This window comes from Zingiber officinale, chromosome 1B (genome assembly GCF_018446385.1).
Source record: "Zingiber officinale cultivar Zhangliang chromosome 1B, Zo_v1.1, whole genome shotgun sequence".
Classification (NCBI taxonomy): domain Eukaryota; kingdom Viridiplantae; phylum Streptophyta; class Magnoliopsida; order Zingiberales; family Zingiberaceae; genus Zingiber; species Zingiber officinale.
Window position 1 is genome coordinate 41,840,406 of NC_055986.1, and position 23,772 is coordinate 41,864,177.

The following is a 23,772-nucleotide window of genomic DNA, read 5'->3' on the forward strand; positions in this document are numbered from 1 at the left end:
CTTCTCGCCAAGCGTCCGGTCAGCCCGTCGACCGCTTGGACTTCTCGCCAGCTATCCGGTCAGCCCGTCGACCTAGCTGGACTTCTTGCCAGCCCGTCGACCCGCTTGGACTTCTCGCCAGCTATCCGGTCAGCCCGTCGACCTAGCTGGACTTTTCCTGCACACTTGATAAAAGTGTCAGACAACAACAAACCTAACTCAACCTGATTTGTCATTCATCAAAACCTGAGTTAGACCGTTAGTGCTAACCGCACCAACAATTTCCCCCTTTTTGATGGAATGACAATCTGGTTAAGTTAGTGATAAAAAAATATGCAAGAATCAAGCATGATTATTGAGGTTTTTAAGGTTTAAGTTAGTTTTTCAAGTTTGCATTAAGTTGCTCTAACTTAACCAACCTAATCCTCCCCCTTTGGCATACATTAAAAAACGAGGGTAAACAAACATAGTGAGAATTACTGAAAACAATAAGACCTTGAAAAATAACTGAGTTTTTAAATCCAAGAAAAGATCAAATTGACTTGGGGGAGTATAAAGTTTGAAAACTTGTTTAAAGCATTAGCTTTTAGTTTGTAAACTAAAGCTATATAAACACACTCGCCAAAATAACTAAAAAAAACTAAGTTTGTAAAAATAACTAAAAAAAATTTTTCAAAACAAGTTTCAACATAAGTTTGAAATGCTATATAAACATAAGTTTTCAACACCAAAATTCCAAAACTAAGTTTGAAACTAATTGTACAAGATTCAACTTTCAAAATCAAGAAAAATAATTTTGAGAAGCTTAGTTTGTAAACTAAATTTTGTAAGATTTATCCTTCAAACCAAATTGTCAAAATTGAGTAAAATCAAATTTTTAAGAACTAGACTCAGGATAATTTTCAAAGTGAAATTGACCGATGAACTTTAATCTGATTAATATCTGATTTGTATTTAACGTCCAGACTTATGCTGATGCACTGAAATAAGCATCTTAAGTCTAGACAGTTGGCCTATGTATCTCACCCCTTTCTATGTTTGTCAAACACAAGCAAGGTAACCCTAGGGTGTTGGTGAGATGCTCAAAAACTAGTCCTATGGGTACATGCTTTCTAAGGATGTAAACTTAGTCTAAGGCCAAAACTGTTTTTGAAAGTCTAAGAATGGAAATTTCGAAAACAAACAAGTTTAGCCTATAAGTTGATAAAATCATTTTTGAAAGGATTTTTGAAATTTCCTAGGCTATTGAGCACATCCCTAATTGTCGTCGTAAGTTGCTAAATTCACTTTCAGGGAGTGGTTTTGTAAAAATGTCAGCTAAATTTGATTTAGACTCAATGTACTTGAGTTCAATATCACCTTTAGTAACATGATCCCTGATGAAGTGATGCCTAACTTCAATATGTTTGGTTCTTGAATGATGCACAGGATTCTTAGTTAAGTTAATCGAACTTATATTATCAATTAATACTTTTACATTTGTGATATTTAAGTTGAAATCTTTTAGAGTATGCATCATCCATAATATTTGTGCAACACACTCGCCTATAGCTATGTATTCTGACTCAGTTGTAGATAGTGCAACACAGTGTTGCTTTCTACTAAACCAGCTGACAAGGGATGGACCAAGTAGTTGGCATCCACCACTTGTGCTTTTGCGGTCTAATTTGCATCCGGCATAATCTGAATCAGAATATCCTATTAATTCAAAGTTGTTGGTCCTAGGATACCAAATACCTACATTCGTGGTTCCTTTGAGGTATCTAAAGATTCTTTTGACTTGAGTCAAATGAGATTCTTTAGCACAGGTTTGGTATCGAGCACACATACTAACTGCAAATAAAATGTCAGGTCGGCTTGCAGTTAAGTAAAGTAGACTACCTATTGCGCTCCGATAATGTTTTAAGTCTACTGATTTTCCATTAGGATCATCATCCAGGATTGTGTTTACGGCCATAGGTGTTTTTATTTCTTTAGTATTTTCCATTCCAAATTTTCTGAGTAACTCCTTAGTATATTTTTGTTGATAAATATAATTTCCTTCATTTGTTTGTTTGACTTGTAACCCTAGAAAATAAGTTAATTTTCCTACCAGACTCATTTCGAATTCGTGTTCCATTAGGTTTGTAAATTCATTTAAAAATTCTGAGTTGGTTGAACCAAAGATGATATCATCTACATAAATTTGAGCTATAAAAATATCTTCTTTTATTGATTTCACAAATAGTGTTGGGTCAATTTGACCTTGATTGAACCCTTTAGAGGTTAAGTAAGAGGTTAGTCTTTCATACCATGCCCTAGGTGCCTGTTTAAGTCCATATAATGCCTTTTTTAATTTGTAGACATAATCAGGGTGTTCTAGGCTTTCAAAACCTGGTGGCTGACCTACATAAACTTCTTCTTTTATCAATCCATTAAGAAAGGCAGACTTGACATCCATTTGGTATAGTTTGAATCCTTTATGGGCTGCATAGCTTAGTAACATTCTAATAGACTCTAGTCTAGCTACCGGGGCATAAGTTTCATCATAGTCAAGTCCTTCAACTTGACTGAACCCTTTGGCAACTAACCTGGCTTTGTTCCTAGTAATTTCTCCAGTTTCACTTAACTTGTTTCGAAATACCCATTTGGTTTCTATTATTTTCTTATCGTTAGGTGGAGGTACTAGGTCCCAAACTTCATTACGCTCAAATTGAGCTAATTCTTCTTGCATAGCTATGACCCATCTGGGTCAAGTAGGGATTCACTCTGGTTTTGGGTTCAATATTTGAGATTAACGAGATTTGACTTAGGTTTCTGAAAGATGACCTAGTTTGGACCCAAGGTCTGGGTCACCAATTATTTGATCAGTAGGATGGTTTGGGTTGACTCTTATGGTTCTAGAAGGTTGACTTTCTTGTAGTTGTTCTTCTTCTTCATGATTTTGGGTTTGGTTTGTTCCTTCAGAATTGATATGTTCATGAACAGGGTCAACTGGTTGAGGTTGGGCTTGTTCTAGGTTTTGATTGGATTCTTTGAATTTTACATTGGTGGTTTCCTCAATTCTTAAGGTAACTTTATTATAAATTCTGTAGCCTCTGCTATTCAGAGAGTAACCTAGAAAAATTCCATTTTCTATTTTGGAAGTGAATTTGCCTAAGTGTTCTCTAGTATTTAGGATAAAGGCTGGACAGCCAAATACTTTAAAGTATTTTATATTAGGTTGTTTGTTGTAAAATATTTCAAAAAATGTTTTATTGTGGTTTTTGTTTAGTGTTGTTCGGTTTTGTACATAGCAGGCTGTACTAACAGCTTCTGCCCAAAAATATTTAGGTAAGTTATATTCATTTAGCATAGTTCTAGATGCTTCAAGTAAGGTTCTGTTTTTCCTTTCTACAATTCCATTTTGTTGGGGAGTTTTAGGGCAAGAAAATTCATGATGGTAGCCATTTTCAAGGCAAAATTTATCAAAATTATGATTTTTAAATTCTCCTCCATTATCACTTCTGATTCTTTTAATTTTTATGTCTTTTTCATTTTCAATTTGTTTGCAGAAATTCGTAAAAATTTCAAAGGTTTCATCTTTATTTTTTAAGAATTTGACCCAAGTGAACCTAGAATAGTCATCTATTATAACTAAACAGTATAGACTTCCATTTATTGATTTAACTCCATGGGAGTCAAATAGGTCTAAGTGTAAAAGTTCTAGGACTGAGTTGGTTTGGGATTCATTAATTGGTTTGTGGGTAGATTTTGTTTGTTTGCCCTGTTGACAAGCATTACATATCGTTAAATCTAAGTTAGGTAATTTTGGTAAGCCTCTAACTAGACCATTTAATTTAGTTATGTTTCTGAAATGTGTGTGTGACATTCTTCTATGCCATAACCAGGTTTCTTCTTTTTGTGTTAAATAACACTTGACTGAAGAAGTGGTTAAGTTAATGGCATAAATATTGTCTTTTCTAAAGCCTTTTAGGCTTATAGTTGGATTATCTAGATGTTTGATCAAACATTCTGTAGATAGAAATTTTACCTTATACCTAGTGTCACATAATTGACTTATGCTCAGAAGATTGTATTTAAAATTTTCAACAAGTAGAACATTTGTAATTATGAAATCTATTTTTAATTCAATATTACCTATACCAATTACCTTGAGTTTACCGTTGTTTCCAAAGGCAACTGTTCCTAGGCTTTTGTAGGTTAATTGAGTGAACTTGGTGTGATCTCCAGTCATATGTTTGGAGCAACCACTGTCCAAAATCCACTTGGTTTCCTACAACAAGTAGGTTTTTTATGTTAGTCTTAGTTTATCAATTTTTAATCAATCATTAAAAAAAATCTTAATTTTGAAATTAATTTAAGTTTAAAATTTTGAAGTTAATTTTTAAGTTAAAATTAAAATTTTGAAATAAATTTTTAAGTTAAGATTAAAATTTTGAAATTAATTTTTAAGTTAAAATTAAAATTTTGAAAATAATTTTTAAGTTTAAAAATTTTGAAAATAATTTTTAAGTTAAAATTTTGAAAATAATTTTTAAGTTTAAAATTTTGAAAATAATTTTTAAGTTAAAAATTTTGAAAATTAAGTTTAAAATTTTGAAAATAATTTTTAAGTTGAAAAATAATTTTTAAGTTAAAAATTGAAATTTTTAAGTTAAAATTTTGAAAATGATTTTTAAGTTTAAAATTTTGAAAATAATTTTTAAGTTTAAAATTGAAATTTTTAAGTTAAAATTTTGAAAATGATTTTTAAGTTTAAAATTTTGAAAATAATTTTTAAGTTTAAAATTGAAATTTTTAAGTTAAAATTTTGAAAATGATTTTTAAGTTTAAAATTTTGAAAATAATTTTTAAGTTTAAAATTGAAATTTTTATGTTAAAATTTTGAAAATGATTTTTAAGTTAAAATTTTGAAAATGATTTTTAAGTTTAAAATTTTGAAAATAATTTTTAAGTTTAAAATTGAAATTTTTAAGTTAAAATTTTGAAAATGATTTTTAAGTTTACAATTTTGAAAATAATTTTTAAGTTTAAAATTTAAGTTAAAATTTTGAAAATAATTTTTAAATTTAAAATTTTTAAGTTAAAATTTTTAAGTTAAAATTTTGAAAATAATTTTTAAGTTTTGAAAATAATTTTTAAGTTAAAATTTTGAAAATAATTTTTAAGTTTAAAATTTAAAGATAATTTTTAAGTTAAAATTTTGAAAATAATTTTTAAGTTTAAAATTAAAGTTTTTAAGTTAAAATAAATAATTTTTAAGTTTAAAATTTTGAAATTAATTTTTAAAGCCTTATTCATCTCACCCGAACTATATTATCAATCAGGGAAACCTATGGTTTTGTGAGATGAAATTGGTTTGATTATAGAGTTTTGGTTTAACTAGTGTTAGATTCAGACTTAGCTTTGGTTTCCACAAATAGGCATTCTTCGGATAAACTTCTAAGCTTGGTGAGTCTCATGGACATCATTAGAAGTAACCAACCTTTCGAAGTTTTCCGAATAGTCCTATCCACGGAACTTAGTACTAAATCTTGGTCTAACTGGTTAGGATTCGTTTAAGGGTAGCTTCGGTCAGTTCCACTTGGCCAGATCGAAGCCATATCTTTCTAGACATGCGATGCCCAAGCTTCCCTAACGTACTATCATCCAAAAACTTCACCAGTACCATGAGTCAAGTTAAACTTGGTCTCTTTTTACTAATCCTAATTACCCTGTCGGGTTAGTTTGTTTTGGGTTACCCTGTCGGGTATGTTAGTTTTGGAGGTGCCAGCTATTCTGGAGCCTCCCCCTGAATTATTGGCCCTTAATTTAGATTTTGGGTTTGTGTTGATTCTTTTTATAGTTATAATCAACTTGGTGATAATCTAAATTTTGTTGAGTTTTGAATTTTGATTTTAACTTAAATTTATATTTTAGTTTTTGATCTGATTTATTCAAGTTTGTATAATGTATTTTATCTTTAGGTATATAGAATTGATTAAGTCCTACTTGCGTGGTTAAGCACGCTTTCGGGACCCAAGCTTGTTTAGTTGCTTTGTGTTGGGTTAATAATGATTTAAAGGTTTTGTTTGAGTTTGACTTATATCCAAGTCCGGTTTTATTATAGCATGTCTTTTGGTTATTTAGAATTAAATCTAAATTTTTAGATTTTGTTGTGAATTTTTCCAACAATTCTTTTAACTTATTAATTTCATTTTTTAATGATAAATTCTCCTCCTCAAGTGTTCGATCTTGAGTTGGATTCGCATTTTTTAATTGTTCCTTGAGGTTTTGATTTTCCTCAAGAAGCGATTTATTTTCATTTTCCAACTTAACTACTTTTTTATTTAAACACGAGATAATTTTAAAGAATTTACGATTTAAGTTTAGGTATACCTCTTCGGAACCTTCGGAAACGAGTGCGGACTCGTGGCTCGATTCGGGTTCGGACCCGTCTTCCGATTCCTCTGATTCGTCTTCCGTTTCAGCTTCGCGAGCCATCAGCGCGAGGTGACTTTGGTGCTTTTGCCTTTCTCCTTCCGATTCGTCTGAGGAGGAATCGCCCCATGTTGCTTTGAGGGCTTTCTTCTTTGTTGACTTTGGTTTGTCAAGTTTCAATCTTGGGCATTTATTCTTGTAGTGCCCCTTTTTGTTACATCCGAAACATGTGACATTTCTTGAGTCGACTGGCGAACTGATCTTCTGAAGATCCTGTTTGCTTCTGGTGAACATTTTCCTTACCAGGTTCACCAGGTGTTCTTCGTCTTCAGAGTCTTGATCGGAATCTTCTTCAGATTCGGGTTTGTTCTTCTTTTCTTTAGAGGAACCTGCAAATAAAGCTACACCTTTCTCGACCCCGGCGTTAGTTTGCTCATGAAGTTCTAATTCACAGAAGAGTTCATCCAATTTTAATTTAGATAAATTTTTTGAAATTTTGTAGGCATCTACAATTGATGCCCACAAATTATTTCGCGGAAAAGCATTTAACGCGTACCTTATTAAGTCTCGGTTCTCCATTTGGTGGCCTATCGCGTGGAGACCGTTGAGGATATCTTTGACCCTCGCGTGGAGCTGACTTGCCGTTTCTCCTTCCTGCATTTTTATATTAAAAATTTTGTTTAACAGCAAATCTCTTTTTGTTACCTTCGCGTCGCTTGTTCCTTCGTGCAGCTCAATCAGTTTATCCCAAAGCTCCTTAGCGTTTTCATGCGGTCCGACCCGGTTCAGTTCTTCTCGTGTTAGTCCGCAGTGTAGAGTATTGATGGCTTTGTTTTCAATTGATGCCTTTTTCTTTAAATCATTTGTCCATTCTTCAGGGTCTACTATTTTCCCGGAGTTGTCTACTGGAATTTTGTAAGCCTTTGTGACGCTCATCCATTGGTCGTAGTCTGTCTTCATGTAGACCTCCATTCTCCTCTTCCAGTACGAAAAATCATCCCCGTTGAATAGGGGAGGACGTACTGTGCTGAAGCCTTCTTGTTGAGACATCTTATCCTGCACACACTAAATTAACTGGAAAAAGAAAATCCCAAGACTTCGTCTTGGATTAGCAGTGCGGGAAAAAATAGAAACTCTAAGTTGGTGTTGTACCAATTTAGATTTTAAGTGCAACGGGAAAAAATCTTCCAAAAAGATAATAATATCAGTTTGGAATTAAAAAAATTTTTTCACCCCCTGTCTGATTGGTGGTTGCACCAAATCAGAGCGGTACTTGCTCTGATACCACTTGTAAGACCGTTGGATTCGATAGAGGGGGGGTGAATATCGATTCGATAAAGATGAGTATAAACACAGCGGAAAACTAAAATAGACACAGGTGTTTTTTACTTCGTTCGGAGCCTGTGACGACTCCTACTCGAAGGCCCGTACTCCGTGAGTACTTTCGTTGGGCAATCACTATCAATTCGAATGAAGATTACAAATAAGTACAAGAATTGACAGAAATAAAATATCGACAAGAGAAGAAGAGTTAGACTTTAAGAAGGCGCTTTGTCGGAATAGCCTCGTGGCGTCGCAGGAGCATAGAGCAGCAGAGCAAGCAGTAAGTTCTCAGTGAAGACTTGATGTACTTGAAGCTCCTACCTGGGGCTTCACAAATCATGATGCTCCACGTGGCGACGACTCGGCTGGATGATATTTGCCTTCCGGGCGCCCGGATCCCTTCCGGGCGCCCGGACCTCCGGGCGCCCGGACCTCCGGGTGCCCGGACCACCTTGTTTCAGAAAGCTCCTTTTTCCTGCAAAACAGGGTTAGTCCGAGGCAAATATGTATCCTGTAAAACAGATTGTTAGCACAGTTAAAGTTCAATAGATGGATAAGAAAGAGTATGACTTAGATTCCGTCTTTCCAAGACCGGAATCTAGTCACGATCTCGACTTAGACATCCGAAATGGATCTAAGCCGGATCGACGCCTAATGTCCCCTTCCCGGGAACGCGTCCTCACAGTCACCCTTCTGGACTTTCTGCCAGACGTCCGATCAGCCCGTCGACCCGTCTGGACTTCTCGCCAAGCGTCCGGTCAGCCCGTCGACCCGCTTGGACTTCTCGCCAGCTATCCGGTCAGCCCGTCGACCTAACTGGACTTCTTGCCAAGCGTCCGGTCAGCCCGTCGACCCGCTTGGACTTCTCGCCAGCTATCCGGTCAGCCCGTCGACCTAGCTGGACTTTTCCTGCACACTTGATAAAAGTGTCAGGCAACAACAAACCTAACTCAACCTGATTTGTCATTCATCAAAACCTGAGTTAGACCGTTAGTGCTAACCGCACCAACACTTGGATGTGGATAGAATTTTATCCTCTTCACAACGGATCGCGAAAAGCCACGTCAAGTTTCAATAAGGTTTCCGGTCCGAGTGCCCGGATCGCTCGGGCGCTTGGACTTGGTCGAGGCACCTGGACCAAAGTCAACATCTATGTTGACTTTTTGATCCTGGCTCTCACTCTAGCTCTACTCGGTTGGGTGATTTCAGCCATTCGGAATAGGTCTCACCCGAACCTATTTTCCAACCTTCTCGAGCAACCTTCCACTCTAGCTTCTTGTCCTTCGGAATCGTTGTGTGCTTCCTTCTCGTTCGCCAGTGTATTTCACTCGTTTTGGGTGATTTTGGCCATTCGAAATAAGGCTCACCCGAATCATTTCTTGACCTTCTCGAGCAACCTTCTGCTCCGGCTTCTTGTCTCTCAGAAATATTGTGTACTTCCTTCTTGTCCGCCAACGTACTCTTTCACAGTACCTCATCTCTCGGACACACTAAGCCCATCGACTCTCTCTCTCGTGTCGTCCTTCTCACTAACCATGTCTTTCGCTTGACCTCCTGTGCTCCTAAGTTCCTGCACACTTATACATAGGGTATCAAAACATAACAAGACCTAACTTGATTTGGTTGATCATATCAAAATTACCACAAGGTACTTACAGGAGCTACTCCTTAAAGACATGACTTAGATTATTTTTACAATGAAACAATTGAAGGTTGGAAGCCTTCATTGTTATGAATGCTTAAGGTTGAGCATGGGAGACAATGGAAGATGAAAAATCTTCATTGTCATGAATGATTAATGCTCAAGGGTGAGCATTAGAGTACGATGAAGGGTGTGGGACCTCCATTGTGGTGTTGTGAACAACAAGTGGGGTTGTGAGCAATATGAGATAACTCTTAAGGAGAAGAGTTTTTGATGTATGTCAAAGGGGGAGAATTTAGGATTTAAGTTAGAAAATTCTCTATATTCACATAGGGAGATTGTGAAACCCTTATGTTAAGAGGGAGAATGAAGGAAACTCTCATTCATGCTTTTACATGAAGAAGAAGTTGATGCTATAGGATTAGGCTAACTTAAACGCATTGTCAAACATCAAAAAGGGAGAGATTATTGGTGTAATTTTCCTTGGTTAAGGTTGACCAATTTGACTAAGCTTGAGTTGACTTGATGTTTAAGTCTTGATGTTTGATAATATATGGAGATTACAGGTACAATTATCCATTAGGGGAGATTGGTCAAGGTTGACCAGTTCGATGTGAAGAAGAGTCAAGTAGGTCAAGGTTGACTAAATACTTGACTGGAAAGTCCTAATTAGAGGTTAGGTAAGGGCAAGACCAACGGAAAGGTTGGCAGAAGAAGAAAATCTAAGCAGGTCAATGTTGACCTGACACTTGGTGTGAAAGTCCTGGTGAGTGGAGCCAAGTGGAAAGACTTGGTGAGTGAAGTCAGGCAGTTGGAAAGTCCTAGTGAGTAAAGTCATGTAGTTGGAAAGTTTTGGTGAGTGAAGTTAGCAGTTGAAAAGTCCTAGTGAGTGAAGCTAGGTGATGGAAAGTCTTGGTGAGTGAGGTCAGGTAGTTAAAAGTCTAGGTGAGTCAATGATTGATCAAACATCTGGTGATTGGAAGTCCAAGTGGGTCAAGGCTGATCGAACATTTAGCACGAGACGGTAAGTCCAAGTGGGTTAAGGTTGACCAGACACTTGGCACGAGGAGAAAAGTCCAAGTGGGTCAAAGGATTGACCGAACACTTAGTGAAAAAGTTCCAGCAGGTCAAGATGACCGGATGCTAGGTAAGAAGGAGTTCCAATAGGTCACGGTTGACCGGATGTTGGGTGAAGAAGCCCTAGACAAGGTTGGTAATCAATTACCATTGCTTAAGCGATTGTCCTAATCGCTTAAGATCAATAAGTGATCAGCTTGATCACTTAAGAAGAATTTTGTGAAGCACAGTGAGTTTCAGCTTGGCTTAAGCGATTAGGTTCATCGCTTAAGCCAAGAATTCATGAATTCACAGAAGCTTTGGCAAGCGATTAAGCAAGGTTGCTTAATTGCTTATGGGCTGTGCTCGCGCAAATAGAAATATACCTCATTGATCAGGCTAGTCGATTAGGAATGTGTAATCGATTAGGGTAATCGATTAAACTTCATAAAAATAGTCGTTATGCAGGTTGTTGATGTGGTAGTCAATTAAGAAGATTCTTAATCGATTAAGGCGTCCAAAGAGCCGAAGAAAAAGGTGGACGCGAGCACTATTTCAGCAACTCTCCTCTCCCACTCTCTTCATCGAGCTCACAGATCTTCACACCAGTCCTTGGAGACTTAGAGAGAAGTGTTGGTGCACTTCCAAGTTCATCAAGAGGTGTCTACAAGTAAAAAGTAAGAAGCTAGAGTTTTATTATGTTGTAAATCTTGTAAGATTTCATATTGTATTAAATTTTTTTATTTTTCTTCTTGTATTTCTGTGTGTGAGCTTATACAAGGCTTCTCCACCTTCGAATTATTTCTGAAAGGAGTGTTTACATAGTCGATGTGTGAGAGAGGGTCGGAACCTTAGATTAGTCACCTCATTGAGGTCGATACTAAGTAAATTCATTTTATTAGCATTGGAGGAGCTTGCTTCGAGTTTATTCTGCTGCAAATCATCTCCAACGAAGCGAGAGAGTTATTCACCCCCTCCTCTAGCTCCGAAGTGACCCAACAAAATATATTATCAAGCATTGAAACCTTAGAGACTAATTACACGAACACTAACTACTATGTAGAAACGATTTTATAGCTATAACAATGTATATAATCTAGTACAATACTATTATAATATTATAACATCTAGTAACATCTATTACTATTTTCAAGAGATTTTAATTAATTTAGAATTATTTTTATGAAATTTAAATAATTTTAATTAACATGATAAAGAGTATTTTAATATAATATAATAGTTATTACACCATTAGCTAAATAAAAAATCTAAAATTTTTAAATTTAAATTCTAAATTATGAATACTATTATATTACAATTAATTAAAATAGTTATAAAATCAATTTAAAGTAGCTATAAAAACTACTTTAAATTTTATTAAAATTATTTTAAATGGGTTAAAATCAATTTAAAGTAGTTATAAAAACTACTAAGTAGTTATTATTAGAGGTTGTAGAAGTTATTAAATATCTACTATACTATTACAACAATATTATATGAGATATTCCACATTATAACAACTATAAAATAATTTCTACACATCACCTACTTAGTAGCTAATACACTATTACAACAACATTATATGAGATATTACACATTATAACAACTACAAAATAATTTCTACACATCACCTACTAGTAGCTAATACAACAACTCTAAAATAAAAGATTCAGAATAAAACATATCATAGAACATCCCTTTGAATTATTTTTTAAAAAAAATAGAATGTCCTTTTGATAATTTAGAATGCCCTTTTAGTTTTTACCCAAAATTCTTTTCATTATAAAAGACTTACATCACACAAATATCTTTTTTCTTAGCAACCACTCATATATACCTTACATTCATAAAGGAAAGAGGTGCATAGACTCAAACCACTACACTTAAAAATATTGGAACAGCATTATTCTAATTAGCATTAAAAAAAAACAAATATTGAATTTACATGTTATTGTACAAAAACTTTTTATTTTTTTACCAAGTTGCATACAATTTCACACCAACACTTTCATAGATAAAAGAACTATTTCTATTTCTATTTCTATTCTTGCATTATGAATTGTTATTGATGTTTTTGGTCTACTGCCATTTGATTTCCTCCATTATCAACTACCATCTCCTGTCGAATGAACGCCCCTAGCAGTTCCATGGTCGTCCATTGGGTTGCCTAATCTTTGAGGAGGCTTCGTCTTCCTAAGATGAAACCCCATTATATCACGGTACTCTCCTGTTCCGAGACATCGGTTACAGTAGTCAAGTCCACTCCCACTGCAAACCTTGCACCTGCAATGGTTCATATAATTTACTTCTTATCAGATCTTACCATGCAATTAGGCAGGCAAGTTGGACCACAGCACAATTAGTTCACATTCTTTCAAAAGCGAATGGTTTTGTATATTCCATTCTCGTGCAACATGATCAGTGTAAACGGTGGTAGCAAGATGTGATAACTTAGATCTATCTCACCATCTTGGCCATTCACCCTTGGGAAGCATGGCCAGTTCCAGGCAATTTGTTCTCCCTGCACAAATTAAGTTAAAAATGAGAAGTGAGCAGAAAAAAATGATGATAAGAAGAGTGGAGTTTCGGCAAGAACTGTAGAGTTTATGCAGGCAGTACAGATCGATATTTGGATCTGGCAAATATGCAGAGTTTATGCAGGAAGAGTGGAGACCTCTTCCTTGGCAATTGTGGCAATCAATTCTTCCACTTCCAGCACAGACGACGCAGGGTGGATCTGGCTTCTTCATTTTCTCTCTTCGGACATTAGACTTTAGATAATGTAACAAAAAAAATGTTAAAAATATGACTTTCCGATACAAAAGAAATGTCTAAACATGTATATATGATTATTGTTGTCAGCTGACTGCTAATTACAATTAATACAAGTAATTGATGTTTTTAATTGAGAAGAACATGGCTTGATTATTGTTGTCAGCTGATCCACATATACGGCTTGATGATGATGATGATCTTAGTGATGATGCACCGAATATTTGTCTAAGAGATGCGGCAAAGTTCATATTTAGCATCTGATTCAATGAACTAACAAAAAACTAACTGATGGTTCATCTTTAAACACTGTCAATTTTAGAGAAGTTGGATTTCAGAAAAACTAGCAATGTCTAACACATTGGAAGACCTTATACGACTGGAAAAATTATAATTAACCCGTTAAGCATCATAAGCTTGTGCTCCATTTCCAACGTCATATTAGATGGTCTTAGACATTTTAATGATGTGTTTAGTTCACGGAGAGGAATAAAATAGTTATGGGAAAAAAAATTAAATGAGAGTCCAATATTTTTGCTATCCTCAAAAAAGCATCCTATGCTGAAAAAATATCAAAAGATCACCTCATCCTATTTTTTCTTCCAAAATTACCCTTTTTACTTGACCGGTCCAACACTGTATGATAATTTTGGCCAAACTGTTACAATCTAGAGCACTTTTGTCAAAATTGTTATAATGTGGATGATTTTGACCTAAACTACTCATCTATGTTAGTCAAAAGTATTCTATGCTGTAGTAGTTTTTGGCAAAAATTGCTACAAGAGTATTTTGAAGCAGTTTTAACCAAGTTGGAGCAATTTGACCAGCGTTGGAACAATTTTAACCAAAACTACTATAATAGTGTTGGAGCAATCTAGTAATTAGTAAAAAAAGGATAGAGCATCCTTTTAATATTTTTCAACATAGGGAGCCCTTTTGATTTTTGCTCAATACTTATTCCTAAATGATAGAATAGATAAGCACTAAGTATTGCTTAATTTGGTTTATAAACATAGAATAACTATTCTTATGTTTGGTCACAAGAAATGTTATAAAGAATATATAAGGAATAATTCTCACAAAAAAATATTAATAAAAAATTCTATAAAAAGACATGTCGATCTCATCATAATAGCATAATGTGTCTCACCAGTTCGTCCGACTCAAGGGACCTAGCTGCCTTGACTGTTGCTCTACTAGTTTGTTCAACGCAACTAGCTTGACTACTCAACCATCTCATTTGGCATTAATAAACACATATAAAACATTTCTTCTCTAGGTCTTCTAATCAAAAGCAATGTCGATCCAAACGTGTAGTTGTGCTATTGTGTGGTGGGATCATAATTTTCCATGAAATACTCATTTTTCACTCAATGGGGAAATTATCGAGAAAATTAAGTGCATATCTATTTGACTCAAAACTTCGATCACACAAATGAGATGCACTCGCAAATCGACCATCTTTTCTTGCAGATTTAGTTAAGGTAATATTTACTAAATGTTTGTCAAGCATGATTGATTTGGTATTTAGGTGATGAAGCATCCCATTGCTATATCATTCAGGTATATAAACACAAATAAAAAAGGACAGCCTAGTGCACGAAGCTCCTGCCTATGCAGGTCCTGGGGAAGGGTTGGACCACGTTGGGTCCGAGTCCTACGACAGCAACTTTACCGTTGTGCCACGGCTCCTTTTCTTAAGGTATATAAACACAAATACATCAACAATAGTGGCATAGTATATTTTAGTACATATTTATAAGGAAGCAAACGGACATCAACATTTCATTGCACATTAGTGAGACATGGAATTGTGACAAAACATGGAACATTACAATCAAACCTAAACGATCGATCTCCTCATCTCAATTGTGTAAACCATGAGAAATCAGAGAAACAAGGCCTCATTCAGTAGTTCTGGTGTTAGGGAACAAAAATTGAACTTTTAATGAAGGTCTGATAAAACTATGATCCATAAATTGTACCACTATAGTGAAACTCTGCGTTCAAAGGTTACAGTATCTTCTGAAGCTTGAACCCTAGACGGCGATCTCTCGTTGTGAATCTGTAAAGGTTTCTCATTTCACACCCTACGTGTAATTTTATTCAGAGAACGCGGAAGATCTAGTTGGGAATGAGCATGGATTGAGAGCGGAGAGCATGAGTTACTGACCGCCGTTCGGACGACCCAGGAAGGCTTGGAGACGGCCAGCCGCGAGGCGCCGTTTACGAGTCGGGGTAGAAAGACGCTCGGCGAGTTGTCGGAGTCTCCAGTGGCCATCGCGAGGACAGAAGGAACCAAAACGGCCATCGGCGTTGTCGATGCGCGGTGGTGTGGCCGGCGTGTTGCGAATTAGATGGCCCAAGTGCGGCCAGGTCTTTACTTCGGGCCTTGTTTACTTGGAAGAGGGGGATAAATAGAAAAAAAAAAAAAAATTGATATCCCACCGGTTATCAAGGTAAATCGGGAAACACGTGGCAGCCAATCTAGACGTCCAGCATCTTTTGATTGGGTTCCCCATTTGAAAGAACATTCTTGTAAATATGTCGTAGCTAGGGATTTAACTGCGGTTGTCTGAATGACAATCTGAATATCCTATAACGAAATCATACCTCGAGGATAAAAAAAAAAAGAGGAGGGAGAAAAGGAGAAAAAGGGAGATGAGATCTTTTCACAATTTACACGTCAGATTATGTTTGAAATCCTGTCAAAATTAGTTAGAATGTTTCTGATTTCATCTTTTATCTAAGTTATAATTTAGATTGAGTCATGTGGTTGAAGATCGTCGACGATAGACGAGCTATCTCCGGTCAATGTCATACAATTCGTCCAACCGTTGATGACCTCCAATCAATACCATACAATTCGTCCAACTGTTGAGGGTCTCCGGTCATCTAACTCATCCAAATTATAATCCATATGGGAAGATGAATCTAACAAAGGACCAGCATTGTATACCACCATTAATTTTAACCGGATAAATTGCGAAAGGAAAGAGAATCAGTAATTATGAACTAGAGGATTTGAATTACAACAAAATGAGAGAGCCATGAGGGAGAGGAAATATATAAAACAAAATAAAGAAAAAAGAGCAAATATCAAAAGTGCATTTTTTTAATTATTAGAATAATTAAAAAAACATTTTTTTTATTAATTACCAAAACAATATCAATCTAATTTTATTTCTTAAAATATTTTTTATTTTCGGAGTATATAATTTTAATAATTATAATCACATAACGGTTGTTGTTTGTAAATCAAAAAGAAAAGAAGCTGAGTATATATTTTACTAATTTCCATATGTATTCTAATTTCTAATCTGCGTTTTATCCTCCTTATACGCTTCTTGCCACCATCAAAATTAGATATTTTCCTTATTGGAGCAAAAGCCATAATACTCATCCGAGAATTAGATATAAACAGATGAATCATGAATATTTTATTTTAATATAATGATAGTTCATATATTTAATGGAATATTTTACATCCGTTGGGATTGATTTCAAAATCTATTAAAATAATTATTCATGTAATTACAAATTGTGTCAATCTATATATGGCTATTAGTGAGAATACCTCAAAATATAAAGTGAGAAAATCTTAATTTGAGATTTAGAGAGTTCTGATATAGGGATAAAATTATTTTCATATAATTTTGTGATCACGGATTCGAATCATACAAATAATCTTTTAGAGAGGATATTTCTTTAAATATTCTCTATTAAAAGGAGATATTGTGGAAGAGATTTTAAATTATTAGGCATAGAGTTATGCTTGAGTGATTTCACTCTTTTTATTTTTTTAAAAAAAATAAAATATATTTAATGGTGAAATTTAAAATAGTTGATAGTGGAATATTTAATAGGTGCCCATTAATATTTAATTTATGAGATATTTAATTATAAAATTTAAAATACTTGATCTATGTTCTTATAAAATACAATATAAAACTGGTCCAATCTTCTTAATGTTGTTTTGATTCTTCTAAACTACTAAATCACGGGATTCATCTTCGTTTGTGCTAATACAACTCAAATTAAGCTGGATTAAGTGGCACTAATGACTTCATTACTGTTATCTATTTGAAATTAACTACTAAACAATGATCAAAATCGCTCTCCGAAGTTACCCAGTCGTTGTAGAGGAATATCATGGGCATTATCGTCATTTGACTAATGCTAAAGATGCTTCTGACAGTTATGCCCCTACCAGCCACCTGTAGAAGTCGTAGTAGCCGCCCTCCTCCGCCTCCCGCCGCGCGCTCCCTTCCAGATCCCGCGACCACCGTCCTCCCTCGCCGCCGTCGTAACGGTGGCTCCACCGCCCGGAGAACTGCAGCGACGATAAGGTGGACGAAGCCGAGGAGGCTAACCTGTCCACGTGATCCCTCAGCCACCCTCTCCCTCCTCCCCCTGCCGCCTCCGCGGCTGGATGCAGGGGATCCGGCTCGGCCGACGCTCCCCGCTTCTCTTCCTTCCCCGTCCGCCTCGGAATCCACGCCACCACTGCTTCCACTTCCTCGTCCACAATGTACTCGAGCGACGGCCCTAGTGAGAACGTCCGCAGGTGCCGCGGATGGTTCCCGGCGGTCAGATCCGCCTCCGACGTCATCCCCCTCCGACTGACGCTTCCGATTTCGACACGGAAGCTTCCGGTCGTTGAGGGATCTTGGGGCGGCGGCTGCGGCGGCGACGACGGCAGGGGTGCGGCCGGGAGGGCAATAGAGGCGCGGCAGAGCGGGCAAGATGGGGCGGATCGGAGCCAGGGATCGACGCATTGGGAATGGAATGCGTGGCGGCAGGCCGGGAGGAGGCGGAGCTCGTCGTGCGGGCGGAAGGGGCAGAGGCAGACGGCGCAATCCGGGGAGGATTTGGGTAGGACGGAGAGGGAGGACGCGAGGGAGAACAGCGGAAGCGAATCGACCAGAGCCGCCTTGTCTTTGTCGGAGAAGCCGGAGTCAGCTGCGGAGGAATGGGAGTCAGATCGCCTCGGGAGTGGCAGAGGCGGCGGCGGAGGCAGCGGCGGCGGAGGGGGTGCTGCGGCGACGGAAGAGCTGCGGAGGCGGGAGGAGAGGAGGCGGAGGAGGAGGTGAATGAAGGCGGAGGCGATGAAGACGAAGGCGATAATGGCGGAGATGATTAGGAGACTGGGGTTGTGGGATAAAGAGGCGGAGCTGCTGGTGTCTTCGGTAAAGACTTCCTCCGCCGGAGGAAGGTGTTTGAGGGGACGCTGTGAAGGAGGAGCAGACGGCGGCGGACGTGCCATCGAGGAGGGAGAAGCCATAGCAAGTCTGTCGCTTAATTTGGTTTGCTTCACTCCTCTCCGCATTATATATTTCGTATAATTCTCAAAACGCCCTCTAATATTTCTTTTCTAAAAATAAAAAATACTCTAAAAAAATCATAAATATTAAAATATCCTGTTTTAGTTTAAAATATAAACCCATTTTGAATTAATTTATCGTTACATTAATTGTGAGGAATCAATTTTGGAGTGACCGTCAAGTAAAGAACTATATAAAGTCAAATAGCACAGTGTTGTGCTAGGAGTATCTTGTAGGTTTTATTTTGAGTAAACAGATTCTTTTACTGAATTTTGTACTCTTTGTGTGGCCCATAGCATTGAACTAGAATAAAGAGAAAATATAAAAATTATAGGGTAAATTAAAAGTGATGTAATTTTTTTTTTCTTATGGTAGGAAATTTTTTTATAAATGCATAAAATCAAATATTTAGATAATAATTTAGCATTATTCTATTGCACCATAATCTCAAGAGTTTATTCTTAACATATTATTATAAGTGGCAGAAAGATGAATACACTCGTCCCCAGCGCTCCCGTTAATTCCTACAATCAGTTGTTATAATAATATTATATCTTATTTTTGATAAAATTGTATCGACTACGACTAACTATTATAACGTATAATATCTAATACAATACTGTTATAATATTATGGTGACTATTATAACACTATAACAACTACTTAGGTATTAAATAGTTAATATAATTGTTTTAAAGTGATTTTAATCAATTTTAAATGATTTTGATAAAATTTAATTAATTTTATTCAATTTAATAAAAAATATTTTGATATAATAATATTAAATATTCGAGATTTAGAATTCAAGATTTTAAATTACGCATGACTTAAAATGATTGTTATCAAAGTTTGAGTAATTTTGACTAAGTTAACAAAAATTATTTCATATAATAATATTTTATATATATTAATTTTAATTAGAGTAAAAGAGTCATTTTTCACATTATAATTATCAAGTAGCTACTGATGGATAGCCGTTAGTCCGTTACAATAATACTGAAATAAGATATATTTTTGAGATAAAATATGTAATATTTGTATAAATTGGGATGCCTTTTTAAATTTTTACCCAAAACCATACTCTATTTTACGAAAGTCGATGTCATCTAATTATTTTATAAAAAAATAAGTAAGCTAAGGTGTTAGTTCGAACTACCATCGAGAATCAAAGATTTTAGAGTTTTTTCGATTCAGTCGAAAATAAATCAGCGATCGACGCTCGAGGAGATACGAGCATACCGACGACTCATTCCGAACCCCTGCCTATCGACCGCATACAAGCAATCGTGACAGTGCATTGGGTGTGTAGGAGTACCGGTCCCCCGAGACGAAACACTGATGGAGACGAAACCAAAGGGAGTCCCTCTCCTTGCCACACACAAAAGAAAAAAAGCTTCTTAATTAGGAAGCTTTAGCAGTTGGTGCAGTACTAGCTAGCTCGTTTCTGCCTTCAGAATTGGGCCATGCACGGCTGCTCTCAGCTCGCAGAGCCGCAGTGTGGTTTGCCCTAAAGATCAGTCAGTAGCTCTGGAAATGCCTGCCCAACAAAGCGAGTTGGTATCTTTGCAGCCTTTCAGAGCTTGTGTCTATGCCTGTTGTCTGCCATTGACTGGCTAACCATTCTCTTGGATGCCATATTACTGCAAGTACTTTCAGACACCCTCCAGTTTGGGGACACAGTAGCTAGCGGTGTTTTAATTTGAGTTCTAGCCTTCTTATTCTTTAAAGAAAAATCTTGTTTTAATTCCTTCGACATTTTATACTTAGTATTTTTTATATCTGGTTCGTTTACTTAGTGAATTCAGAAAATATCCCTTTCAGTACGTCATAGCTGAAATTTGTACTATAAATATTTGGAAAAACTGTTAAACACTCTACTACAAGAAAACCTACCATTTACAATTGCATTAGTGACGAAAATATAATTTCATCACAATATCAGTCGGCCTTTAATAAAAAAACATTTTAAATACATTTTTAAATATTTTTTCGTCGCTTACTTAGCGACGGAATTATAATTTCATCGCTATTTATCAAATTTAGGATTTCCTTGACCAGAGTTTTTCCCCACTCTCCCCGATCTCTCTCTCTCCAATCATTGGCATCGTCCCTCCAACACACGACCTCTCCGGTACGCAAGTAACCCTCTTTCTTCTCCTCACCTCTCATTCTTGTCGATTGCGAGACCAGGGCGACTGTGAGCTCGGTCGGCCACGACCAAGCTTGTGGCCACCCTTGGTAGTAGAGCGACATATACAAGGATTCTTCGCTCGTATTCCATTAATGAGTCCTTCTATTTTTCCAACACTGCATGATTTTGACTTATAAGAAACTAAAGATCCGAATAAGTAACTCATTATGAAGTTTGTTGCATATTCATCTTAGCTTTTTTTTGTTTATCGCTGATAAAGCAAGCATAATCACTCTATTAATTTTGATATTATATACATCACTAATTGTATTAATTTTTTTAAGAATAATATAGATAATAATATATTATATCACTATCAGTAGATATCCAAACTCTCATTTAGGATTGTAAATAAGCTAAACCGAGCAAAGCTTTGTGGTATTTAAGCTTTTTTGATAAGGTAACTAACTCAAGTCGAGTCTAGCCTAAAATAAACCAAGCAGTAAAATGATTGTTCAAAGTTGACTTGATTTTTTTTAAAAGTTTCAGCTTAGTTCGTTTAGATATTATCGAACTCTTAAATCAAGTTTTTTTGATTGTTTGAAAGTTTTATATTTTAAGTGTTGTGCAAAGAGGGGGGAGGGGCAACACATCTCAACCTCTAATGCGAAAGAAGAGGAGAGAAAGAGATTGCGCGGAGCAACCAAACAAAGACGCACAAAAAGGAGCAAACATAAGGAAGGAGAAAAAGAAGAGAAAGAAGAAGAGTTATCGTGGTTCGGCAGCATGTCTACTGTTGGAACAGGTAGGGCCAGCAAGAAGGAAATGATTTTATCTGTCAAAAAGTAAAATAACACCTTTCTCTATCGTTCAACTCAGATTAGCAACAATAGTATAATTAAAATAAACAACAAGAAAAATGAAGGAAGAGGCGCAAGGTTTACTTGCTTACAACCTAGGTGATTGTTAATCCAAGGACAAATGAAAGCTCTAAAAAAACTCTTTCAGTGAAGGCGGAGAAACCTCTTACACTCATTAATTGCTCAGACTATTGTTAGGAAAAGAATACAGGAGTTGTGTTGTATTTACTAGGTGCAAGGGTCTTTTTATAGCCCTTGAAAAATCTTATCCGTGGCTTGAAGGCGCCTTCCATAGGGCTGGAAGGCACCTCCAGCGAGGCGCCAAAGGATAAAGCTTTATCCTTTGGCAACGGCTAAAATTAGCCTGGTCGAAGGTGCCTTCCATAGGGCTGGAAGGTGTCTTCATACTGTTCATCGAAGGTGCCTTCCACAGTGAAGGCGCGGAGGCACCTTCAACTCCCTTTGAAGGTGTCTCCAACAGCATTTTTAGCCTTCTTTTGTTCTCCTGCTGCTCCGATTGCCTGGGTGATGTCGACCAACTGAAATAGAACTCACCCGAACCCAATTTCCTACCTTCTCCTCGAGTAACCTTCCGCTCCGGCTTCTCGTCCCTCGGACCGCTGCGCACGTCCTTCTCGTCCGTCGGTGTACTATTCCATAGCACCTCGTCTCTCAGACACACCGAGTTCGTTGGCTCTGTCCTGTGCCGTCCTTCTCGCTAGCCGCGTCTTCCGCTCAACTTCTCGTGCTCCTAAGCTCCTGCACACTTAGACACGGGGTTAAACACCAACAGGACCTAACCTGACTTGGTAGATCACATCAAAACTACTATGGGGTACCAACAATCTCCCCGTTTTCAATGTGATCAAACCTAAGTTAAGTTAGGGAAAAAAAATTTATAAAATTTGCAAGTAAGAAAATTTTTTTAAGTAAAATTTGCTAGAAAAAATTTTACAAAAAGAATTTTTACTAAAAAAATTTTTCAAGTAAAAACTTTTAACCTTTTTGCAAGAAATTTTTTTTGCAAGTACCTTCTAGACGTGTTCTTTCCTAATTCCCTTTTGATCACATTAAAAATGAAGTTCATTTAAAAGTCTAAGAATAAAAATAATAAATCAATAAAAAAAATTCTAATTGTTTTAAAAAGATAAGAATTAATTAAAAAATATTTTATTAATTTTTAACAGAAAATTAAGGCATTTGTATAACTTTTAAATACTTAATAGTTAGTCAATTAAATATTTATTTCAATAATTAGCTTCTAGGTTATGGCGAGGCACTAGCCCTTCTTAGATATTGGAACAACAACTAATTTTTAGACAAAGTCTCTTAAAGAAATTTAATATTTAATTTACTCTGAAAGCCATAATTTAAAAACATTTAATCCAAATATGATTTTGGAACCCAATATAGGTTCCTTCCTACTGGATTAATTAAAAATTTCTTAGGTATGTATTTCTGTGAAATTTTCCTAATATGACCCTTATGGTATTTAAGGTACCAATTCAATTTACTATATTTTCTAATATATTGAATATTTATTTCATTTTTCAAGCTTTCATTTCAATTTTTTATTTTATCATAGTCTTCTAATCGACAAGATTTAGCTAGAGTTGACTTTAATTCTTTAGCTTCTTTTTCCTAATTTACAACAATTCTTTGTTAATAATTTAACAAACTAAAATAATTTATTAGGAGAAAGAGATTGTACCTGACTTACCTTATCGATCCTGTGATCCGAAGCTTCCCCTGAAGTACTGCTTTCTTCCGATGTCGCTCCCCCTTCGTCGATGCTTTCGATATTCATTTCGGACGAGCTTGCTTCGTCTCCTTCTCCTTGCTTCGTCCTTCTCCTCTCAACCTCTAATGCGGAAGAAGAGGAGAGAAAGAGATTGCGCGGAGCAACCAAACAAAGACGCACAAAAAGGAGCAAACATAAGGAAGAAGAAAAAGAAGAGAAAGAAGAAGAGTTATCGTGGTTCGGCAACATGTCTATTGTTGGAACAGGTAGGGCCAGCAAGAAGGAAATGATTTTATCTGTCAAAAAGTAAAATAACACCTTTCTCGATTGTTCAACTCAGATTAGCAGCAATAGTATAATTAAAATAAACAACAAGAAAAATGAAGGAAGTGGCGCAGGGTTTACTTGGTTACAACCTAGGTGGTTGTTAATCCAAGGACAAATGAAAGCTCTAAAAAAACTCTTTCAGTGAAGGCGGAGAAACCTCTTACACTCATTAATTGCTCAGACTATTGCTAGGAAAAGAATACAGGAGTTGTGTT

General features: G+C 36.2%; 2 protein-coding genes across 3 annotated transcripts; both read right to left on the bottom strand.

Moving 5' to 3' along the window:
• Positions 1–12,314: 12,314 nt before the first annotated feature.
• LOC122055648 lies at positions 12,315–15,575 on the bottom strand. Of its 2 annotated transcripts, none has more exons than XM_042617195.1 (4): positions 15,348–15,575; positions 13,077–13,173; positions 12,869–12,923; positions 12,315–12,685 (listed from the first exon to the last, which is right to left on the bottom strand). In XM_042617195.1, exons 1-4 carry the CDS (start codon positions 15,483–15,485, stop codon positions 12,508–12,510), a joined length of 468 nt encoding a protein of 155 aa, XP_042473129.1. In that variant the 5' UTR covers positions 15,486–15,575; the 3' UTR covers positions 12,315–12,507. The 2 variants fall into 2 exon arrangements, with proteins under 2 accessions (XP_042473129.1, XP_042473121.1); XM_042617187.1 differs by having other exon boundaries at positions 12,999–13,173.
• Positions 15,576–17,107: 1,532 nt separating this feature from the next.
• LOC122054275 (E3 ubiquitin-protein ligase ATL4-like) lies at positions 17,108–18,478 on the bottom strand. The gene has a single exon (XM_042616062.1). It carries the CDS (start codon positions 18,456–18,458, stop codon positions 17,373–17,375), a length of 1,086 nt encoding a protein of 361 aa, XP_042471996.1. The 5' UTR covers positions 18,459–18,478; the 3' UTR covers positions 17,108–17,372.
• Between the last annotated feature and the right edge of the window lie 5,294 nt (positions 18,479–23,772).

Coding starts and splice junctions, on each gene's coding strand:
- LOC122055648 (XM_042617187.1), bottom strand. CDS start 15,485: ATGGCCGTTTTGGTTCCTTCTGTCCTCGCGATGGCCACTGGAGACTCC. Junction 13,174..15,347: donor CCTGGGTCGTCCGAACGGCG/GTCAGTAACTCA, acceptor CATTATCTAAAG/TCTAATGTCCGAAGAGAGAA. Junction 12,924..12,998: donor CTGCCTGCATAAACTCTACA/GTTCTTGCCGAA, acceptor TAATTTGTGCAG/GGAGAACAAATTGCCTGGAA.
- LOC122054275 (XM_042616062.1), bottom strand. CDS start 18,458: ATGGCTTCTCCCTCCTCGATGGCACGTCCGCCGCCGTCTGCTCCTCCT.